The 9,686-nt window shown below is 40.4% G+C and overlaps 1 protein-coding gene across 1 annotated transcript in view; it reads right to left on the reverse strand.

Annotated features, from left to right (window-relative positions):
* Positions 1–3,010: 3,010 nt before the first annotated feature.
* The window catches only part of LOC109476752 (rabenosyn-5-like), a 16,857-nt gene continuing 10,181 nt past the window's right edge, over positions 3,011–9,686 (reverse strand). The window contains exons 3-8 of the mRNA XM_019777762.1: positions 9,039–9,084; positions 8,000–8,161; positions 6,953–7,203; positions 6,020–6,090; positions 5,729–5,815; positions 3,011–5,050 (exon numbers count right to left, since the gene is read on the reverse strand). Of these exons, the coding sequence (XP_019633321.1) occupies positions 4,501–5,050; positions 5,729–5,815; positions 6,020–6,090; positions 6,953–7,203; positions 8,000–8,161; positions 9,039–9,084 (1,167 nt within the window). The 3' untranslated portion in view covers positions 3,011–4,500. The remainder of the gene's footprint in view (positions 5,051–5,728; positions 5,816–6,019; positions 6,091–6,952; positions 7,204–7,999; positions 8,162–9,038; positions 9,085–9,686) is intronic.

A 9,686-nucleotide genomic window follows, 5' to 3' on the forward strand; every position in this document is an offset into this window, starting at 1 on the left:
CATAGAAAATACAAAGTACCCACAGAAAAAAACAAAGTACCCATAGAAAATACAAAGTACCCATAGAAAATACAAAGTACCCATAGAAAATACAAAGTACCCATAGAAAATACAAAGTACCCATAGAAAATACAAAGTGGAATAAAAAATGCTAAGTGTACCTATGGGCCTTCGTATATATTAATGCCGCCACCAACAACACAGGGGACAGTACAATACTCATTTTCACCTGAGCAAAGTGAGGGAAGTCATGTAAAGTGCCTTTCCCAAGGGCACAAGATCGGTGGCATGTCAGGACTCGAACTCGGGACCTCACGACACGACGGTATCAAATTGACCAGGCGGTATCCATTGGCCAGATAGATACCTACCGTACAAAAAGATATCAGTACAAAAAGACAGTCCGATAAAACGTCTAAACACGTCAAAAATAAGCCAAACCCCAAACCTCTGCTTGGAGAGCTAGTACAATGTACACATGTATGTCGCATCTATCCGCAACAGCTGTTGAAAATATTCAAATATGTCAAGTTGAGAATTTCGTTTGCCTTAACCGGAAAAGATATAACGATAAAAAGTTTTCGTGATATAGCCTGCTGAATCGCCCTATAAAAACGCTTACCTAGTAGTATTTGAACAGAGCATTATATAATGCACGAGGATAACCACGTGTCATAACACAGGTGCATGGTAAAGGTTTAAAGCCCCTGTCACACTTTTACGAATTTGGCCTCCTGAACACTAGCCGAACGCCGGGAGCCCATGCTATACTAGAGGTCGAAGATCTCATGTCTTCGTCAGAGGTACATCGTTCTAGAGAAATTAACATGCGTATTCTTCACTCTTTTTAATGATCAATTTGGTCCAAAGAACAAAAGAATCTCTGTATCATTTTTATGGTACAGAACACCCTGAAACGGTTTGCCGCAGATTATACAGATGCGTCGTCACCCGTGTTAGCCCCCCCCCCACGTTACTTTGAGTTTGGACTGTTACTGGAAAAAAACGTTCAAGAAATTCTTACTGTGTTGAAAGTGTCACGACAGCGCCGCAAAATATAATAAGAGAAGATGTTATAAAGGAAAGAATCAGAACAGGGTGACTACTGCTGTTTTGTTAATTTGTCTTTATGACAAATAGAAGACTTGTTTCTTGTGTTCTTTGTGTCCTAACATTTGTACTTCTACAGTTAGTATATTCCAAATCTAGGCATCTCGTTTTTCGGCCCTTCGTGTTTTTATTGCGCGCTTGCCTTAAATTTAAGGTAATTAGATTTAAGGTCTCCAGTGGACGTCATCCATAGCAATTACTTGGTGTGGCCGTAGAAAATAACCTGACATATGTCCAACCTATCCTCCCCCTGCTGAAGTTATAGTACAATCCCTCAATGTAACGTCATTTGATCCCATCCCATTATGGGGTTCCCCGCTATATCCAGCTGTCGGCTGTCTCCAAGCAGATGTAGGTGGGGGATTTCTAAACACAAAAGGTCCTATTACGGGGACATAACGACCTCCACGACTCTCATCTTTGAACTCAATCTTGGAGACCACGACAGTAATATGCCTATCACATTTCATTAACTTCCATCCACACATACAAAAGTTATCCTGCTCACAAGAAAAATTAACAAAATGCCCCCTGTAGTCACAACGAAACCCCCCACGAAGCTCAGTAACGAACTTAACCTTGGTCCCGACAATAGTAAGCACCACACCAAGAATTATAATCAACATTGTACAAATACTTGAGTTATCTTGCTAACAAGCCACAAACACAAAAGGTGCACTAACGTGACACACGGACCCCCCACGAAGCCGAAACTTGTACTTGACTTTGGCCTCAACAGCGGTAATATGCCTGCCAAAAATCATGGACGTCGAATCATGCCTTCCAGAGTTATATCGCAAAATCCGCAGTTCCCCACACTCCGGCGAGACAATTTCATAGTCCTTCTGACGAAGACAAATATATAATAATAATAAGTATTCGGAAAAAGGTACACTCGTAGTTGCTGAAAACAAAAGATTTTCTATAATAAATGCAACGCAAATCCAAATGTTAATTAACAGAAATGAGAATTTTAAACGTTAAAATGACAACAAAAAAATTCAAATATAACGAAACTTATTAAGTATGATATTAAGTGAACAGAATATCAGCTGCATAATAGCCGCACTCCCCCCCCCCCATGCTCATCCATTACAGGGGAACCTTTTCACTAAACGTAACTTCTATACTTCATTGTATAAATATTCTCACACAAAAAATTCAAAAAATGCATCGGTATGTCCAAAGTCCTGGCAGTTTAATGCGCTTTTCCACATGAAAAGAAGAAGACAGGTATAATGTTACATCAACGATATTGTTCTGCCCACTTTGATGGCCACCATTGATGCAGGCTTTCTTATGCTACCCTCTGGAAATTTCACTGAAATGTACTGAAGTATACTCTAGATAAAACCAAGCCCTTCAGCCAAGGGTTAGTTATGATCATAAAAACGGGGATTGTATCATGGAAGTTCATCTGTGTTGGTAGTAATTATTGTACGATGCTAAACTTTATTCCAACACAAAAAATACTAGACACCAAACAAGACTACTTTATAAAGGAGGCCATGTATATATGGGCACTCCAGCCATCACTGAACAGACGGTACCGGTGGACGATATAAACTACCTGGCACGTATCCGTAAAATCTCGCGTGACTAAGGTCACGTGTCTGCAACCGTATCTCTCGCGAGATCACGTTGTGAAGTGATTGGTCATTAATTATCCTGATGAAGGCAACAGTGGTTGTTGCAAATTTGATTCCTGTGTTTTCTTTGTGTTGGAATAAAGTTTAACATTGTACAAAACAGGAATTGAGTTACATGTACATGATCATGACAGCCATGTTAACTGGAATGATACATTTTCCATATGACGTTGTCATACAAAATTGAATACTCCATATTCTTCATTTTCCCAATTATGTCAGCAACAGTTGTTTAATGTTAGCAATTATGAGCAAATATTTTTGTACATTTGTAATCTATGCTCCAAAAAGTGATCTATTTGTATGGCATTTCTTTAGTCATATATTAGCTTGAAAAACATTTATTAAGGTCAAATTATTAGGTTAAGACATTCACAATAATTCATACATGTTTATTTCTTGTTACGTTTTCTTCCATGCATCTTGTTTGGTAAGTTTTGCATTGGTTTACTTACTAAGGAAAAACAGTACAGGTGTCATAAAAGTTTTATATGAGCAGATACTGTAGTTGTAAAATATGTCAATCTCAGATCACGTCATAACTTGAAATTCTCATTTTCTGCAAGCAAGATATGCTCCAAAAATGTGGATCGGCACAACTTGTTCACACTATCATCTACATTATTGTGATTCTTATGATCAACAAAAGATGAAAATCTTTTAACATGAACTAACATCATATCAGAAACTTTTAACTTGTAATTAACAGTTGCTATGCAGTGATTATGAATTTAGGCTTCATGCATATCAATTAAAATCATGAACATTAATTACTGAAATTCTATACAACATGCAAACTCATGCATCTAAATATCCATTATTATCTAGCATAGTTTCATGCAATATGTCACAGAATTTTCCAGCATGCAATTTTCCTAGACTATTCATGATCCCAGCATGCACCTGTCATATAGCTACACATGTACATGCCCTGCAACTCTCAACTACCCAACATGCACTTCTTCCTACAATAATTCATTATCCCAGCATGCATCTCTCCTATGAACCGTTTTTTTTGCAATTCATATCATACCATGCAATTCCGCACTTCGACTAATCTACCATCATGCATCTCTTCCTACCATCATGCATCTCTTCCTACCTTCATGCATCTCTTCCTACCATCATGCAATTTTTCCTACCATCATGCAATTCTTCCTACCATCATGCAGCTCTACTTACATGTACCAGCATGCACCTGCAAGCATTAGTCAAAACACTGCAACATTTTCAACTGATATTGGTAATAAAAAACAAACTGTGCCTGACTTTGAATGCATTTCAACTGCAGAGCACCCCAGCCTTTCTTAGTTGAGAATTTCAAGATATGAAGTTTCTAGGATTGTTGGTATGCAGTTATCAAGTAGTAAGTAGAAGTAAGGAATAGAGCAAAGGTTAAAGAATACATTCTTAAACTGCAAATACATTACATGCATTAAGGGTATAAAAATTTGATGTCATACAACTCAATAAAGCAGCATTCCCTGAAGTCCTAGCTACTTCCACCATCATGGCTTTCTTTCTGTAGGTATGTTTTGTGTTTCCTACTTTGCAAAAAATATCAGTCCTGGCTGACTATAAGTAGGTTAACTAAAAACAGCCTGGTAATACGAAATTGTGCAGAGCACCAACATTTAAGGCTACAAACCATGCCACGTTACTATAGCCCAAAAAAATGTCCAGTTTCAGGTGGGTAAATAAGAAGCCATGTTTGCATGTTTGATTATGTGCTACATGTATGCTACTCCTGATACGCCTGTCTCCTGTGTTGTCTCCAATACTCCTGCTGGAGTTCTCTCAGATTGGCCTCTAACATTTCTACCTCGTCTAGACGTCCCGCAGCCCTGGCCTGTTCTACAAAACTTCTGATGATGTCCATTTGCTGAAGCATTGGGTCTGTCTCAGTGGTCGCTACGCTACTGGAATCCACCGTGGGGGTCCACCCCTTTCCTATACTTTCTGTCCGATCTCGGTTTGCTGTGTCTACGGTTGATGCTGTTGCGCCGCCTTTTCTGTCTTTTTCTGGCGATCGTTTTCTTTGCTCCTCGTTTCGCCGTCGCTCCTCGGCTTCTAACGCGGCCTGACGTTCCAAGGCTAAGCGTTGTTCGATCTCTAACCGGCGCTGTTCCTGAAGCTTGCGGAGCTGGTCCTCGCTGGGTAAGGACGGGAGACCGAAGACGTTGTCCTGGATGAAGAGGGTGCAGTGTTTGCGGATGCCCTGCTGCAGCCGGATGGCCTGGGGACTCAGCTGCTGCTCAGCTCCACTCGCTCCCATAGTAGCAATCTTCTTCCTGTAGGATTAAGGCATATTGTTTTTTTTTTTTATATTCCAACATTTCATGATTAGACATGGCGACGGCACCCTCAAGTTATATCAACTTATTTTATGCCGCCAACAATGCAGAGGACAAATACAGGACAGGACAATACTCATTTTAACTTGAGTTACATGTAAGTGAGGAAAGCCGTGTAAAGTGCCTTTCCCAAGAGCATGTCAGGATTCGAACCCGGGACCTCTTGGTTCTAAGTTGAGCACTCTGCCACTACGCCACACAACCCCACTACTACATATTCGCAGTACTTGTATATTTCCTAGGCCTTATAATTTCATAAATGCCTGCAGACAGAATACTATGTAACACAAATGGTGTGGATACTTGTAAATGTAGAAAATGGACTCAGGAATTCATTTTAATTGGAGTATACTGTAATTCACAGGGGGGTCAGAGGTTGTTCTCTTGTTTTCATTTATACAATGATTTTCTGCTGTTAGAAAAGTAAGAACGTTTTACTAAATGGACACTTTGGAAGTCAGTCAAGTGAGTTTTCAATCATAGTTGAACAATCAAGTAGGTGATTTTTTGACAGCATATTTTTTACATGCTTACCATATACATGTATTTCAATGGAACCTTGAAATAGTGGTCTGTGCCCTCTAGTGTAACAACACAGAATACATGTGTACATACCCAATGGTGTCAATGGCCTCGTAACATCTCATCAGCTGACTGCGAATGTTGTTGGCATGTTCTAGGTTGTAGCTGGTCTCACCAGCACTGAAGACAGAAACAACAAAAAGTTATAATTATTAGCCAAATATATGATGGAGATATTCCACTGCCAAATATTTCCGCACACTTAAAGTAAATGTAGTGAGGATTAGCAAAAGAAATATTTCATGTTTTTTCTGTAAAGGAACAACATGCAATATGAAAAGTGCACAAATCTGGAAGTCATTTGCACTGTTGTTAACGACTTACTTGAGAGATTCGGCCATTTTGGTGTACTCCGGACACATGGCCTCCACCTTGTCCATCAACATGCGCAGTTTCTACCAGGAAACAAAAGAGTTAGAATGAAACACAACTGGTTCATCTTTCCAACCGTTTACCTCAAACATAATTAGTACTTATGCCTTACTTATCCTTTGAGTTAGAAGATCTTGCAGAAGATTGCACCACCAGAACAACAGATTGTTTACAAACAGTGATCAACTTAGTTTCAAACATTTAGAAGTAACATTTGCAAAGCAAATGCATAATGTTTACCTTCGGACATGGTCTGCCCTATTAATTTTTACTCATACACATTCGCATACATGTACTACTAGTATATGGTGACAGGAGTAGAGCAGACCATGAAGTTTGCAATGTTATGTAACGCAACACCAGTCACCATGGTGACAGACGTCAACAAATCATGTCATTGGCCAGGTCAGAGGTTAGTGTTTGGAGAAGAAGAAGAGGAAGAGGAAATTGAGTAAAAACAATATGTTTTCCTTCGGTAAACATAATAAAATCATGTCTAGCACTGAACACAACAATCTTAGGGTAGTCAGAGGGGGCATATTTCATTGCCTCCCCTGGAAATTTTTAAATATCCACCTCTGAAATGCTACAAATTGAATGTATTTTGCAATCTAGGGGGTCCAGGGACAAATTTTGTATTAATTTTTTAAGTATCTAAAAATTATTTCCCACATTTTGACAGGCAAATCATGTGGTTGATCGGTGTGGTTGTTAGGGGTCCTTCAGATTATTTTATAGCTTGCCCAAGATTTTTGTCAATTTTGTCCATCAAGGTTGACGGATTGGTTTAAAAATTTTTCCGTTACACGCCACAATGTTGTTGCAACTGACGGAAAAACGGGTGCTGGCTAGAGCAAAACCACAAAATCGCAAAACCACACCCACCTCGTACAGTTGCACAATGACAGGTTTTGTTGTTTTCTCCTGGATCTGTCTCTCCCTGCGCCTCATGACAGCCATGCAGTCCTGACACGTCCTGATGCCGTCCTCCCGAGGCTCCTCCCCCACCACCTCGCCCACCAGCGAGCGCAGGCTCTCCATGGCACGTGTTCCCGCGCTGCCCTGCCGACGGTGACCCTTCTCCTCACCCCGGATGTGCTGTACAGGGGGGTTACCCGCCTTGTTTACCAGCTTTGCTTTGGGGGGAAAACAACGGAGGACAAGTTGAATTTATGAATAAATGAAGATCTATATTGTACACACGTGTACCCCTTGGGTTAAGTACAGGTCACAACAAAAGACTAGTGACCTTGTACCCTTGATAAAGGTACTTAACAGGACTTTCCTCACTTAACTCAGGTAAAAATGTCTCAATACCTACATGCAGCTCTCTGGTTAGGGACTTTGGACAGGATGTTACATGAAGGTCCATGTTTGAGGAGAGTCACATCCCATGCACATTCAAGAACCCACCACATACCACACGGCGTTCAAATACTACACTCTGAGATGATGATTCACAACAAATTACCTGGATGGAGGTCTGGCATCACTAGGACTCCAGGAAGAACAGTGTGAATTGGCACATTTAAGGCACCCAGTGCAGTTTTTAGGACTTGAAAACCAGATTTTTCAAAGTCAATATTCAAGTCACTTACCTACATACTAAGTTAAAACAATACAATCCTAATGTACAATGTATAAAGACATTCATAGTGCAAAAATGCCCAAAATGTTGACAAAAAATGGTTACTGGGAAGTTTTTAGGGTACCACCCACAAAATAAAGGTCTAATCTTGGGGCTTGTTTCTGCAGGTTTAAATGCTTCAAGTTTGAAATACTGATTCAACTGTGCTAATGTGGGACAGTATGTGTCAATATCATACAGGTCGCCTGATTCAGAATATTTCCAGTTTTGCTGCCTTAAGATTGCATTGGATGCCTTTAATGGAGATCCTAAACCAACAAACTGACCAACCAATCCTGTCTTACCTGTGAATATCGGTGTGAGGAACTCGGAGCACCTGTTACACATGATGCCCCCACACAGTCTGCAGTGGTGCCGTCGGCGGGACAGGTTAAACTTCTCCCCACAGGTGGGGCAGTACGGCACCGCGTCGTCTGGCGCCCAGGGGACCAGGCCGATCTCAAACTCTGCGGGGTGGGGGGATGGAAGGGGAATTATTGTCATGATCTGACTATACAACACTGGATTCCTATAAGGGTCCATTCTGTGACCAAGGCTGATGGAGTCGGTCGAAAGTTTGGGTAAGTCCCAATTTACTTAGTGTTGGATAGAACGGTTAGCCCTTTTGGTCATAATGAAGTATACCAAGTTTCTCTGGTTTGTGAGCTCGCTCAGGAGCTCGAAATGCACAACAGATGAACTTTCATGCTAACACTGGATTCCTGTTTAAGGCCTAGGAAAAAATGTTGTGTATCCTGACCTACCCTAGTCTTTTTCTGTGTGTGGACATACAAATTCTTCAACCTGATCGACCATTTCTAGCTCCATGTGATCTGACACCTGAGTGATGAAACGTTGTACAATTGGTTTTCTACATTGGCATTGAAAATATAAGTGTCCTCATGCAAGTTTTACTTTGTTATACTGTCTTTTATACGTTGGATCACTTGAGATTGCCAAAGTCTAAAAAAATGGGAACAAAAGATAATCCCCACCTATACTGACACTAATTTTTCAGGACTGAAACAGGAAACACTACATTTCTATTTCCTAGGCCTTATTACAATATTAGGAAAACCATCATCAACGTGGCCAGCTCAGTATTCTAGCCAGTGTCTTTCCATCATTTGACAGACTTTTGGTTCCCATGTCCCTGTCAGACAGACCAATATCTTTTTAAATGTCTATTAGGGGGGTTTTACCATTAGAGAAAAAAAACTATTAGCATAACATGATGGCTAACAATGCAGGGATTGCAGGCTATTACTGGTAGTCTAATGGTCTCATCAGCACCTAATTAGAATTTGACAAAACATTACATTTGGTAATAAGCCACTTTCATACCTTTTTTCTTGACTGGATCTGGATTCATCCTATCAAATGCTAACATCTGTAGGGAGAAAGAAAAAAAGTAATTCATTAGTGAGAAAATGAGCTGACATTGTTTTCCAAATGAATCACATGATTGTACATGTACTAGTAGCAGAAAAGTGGCAATTCATTCTAATGTAATCAGTTTTCTGTCATTCTGTTTCAACATGTAATTATTTGTTTCAATCATGGTTTAGTCACAGGAGGAATGAGAGAAATCCCACTATGTCAGGAGTGAATTGAAAGTAGTGGGAAGACGGAATCTTCCACTGTCACAGTTCAGAGAGGTTTGATGTAAACTACCTCCTTTACACTCCTCACAAAGTAATCCTACTCATGCCCGTAGCCAGGGGGACGAACCCCCCCACAAGGCTCAAAGGTCCACTTTTTGGTCCACTTCTTATCTAAAGGTCCAAGATTTTTCATTAAAAGATGGACTGATTTGTGTCACCAGTGAGGGTGGAATCGTAGGAAAACGGCTCACTCCGTCATTGGAAAAAGTTATCTCTGATTTTTCTTTGCAATCCTCTAAAATTCCATTTCAGAAGGTCCATTTTTCAAAATTTCCCGGGGAAGCCCAGGAAAATTTTGTCATCATGCCAAATTCCCCCGGACCCCCCT

The sequence above is a fragment of the Branchiostoma belcheri genome, unplaced genomic scaffold (genome assembly GCF_001625305.1).
Source record: "Branchiostoma belcheri isolate BF01 breed outbred unplaced genomic scaffold, Haploidv18h27 scaffold39, whole genome shotgun sequence".
Taxonomy (NCBI): Eukaryota; Metazoa; Chordata; class Leptocardii; order Amphioxiformes; family Branchiostomatidae; genus Branchiostoma; species Branchiostoma belcheri.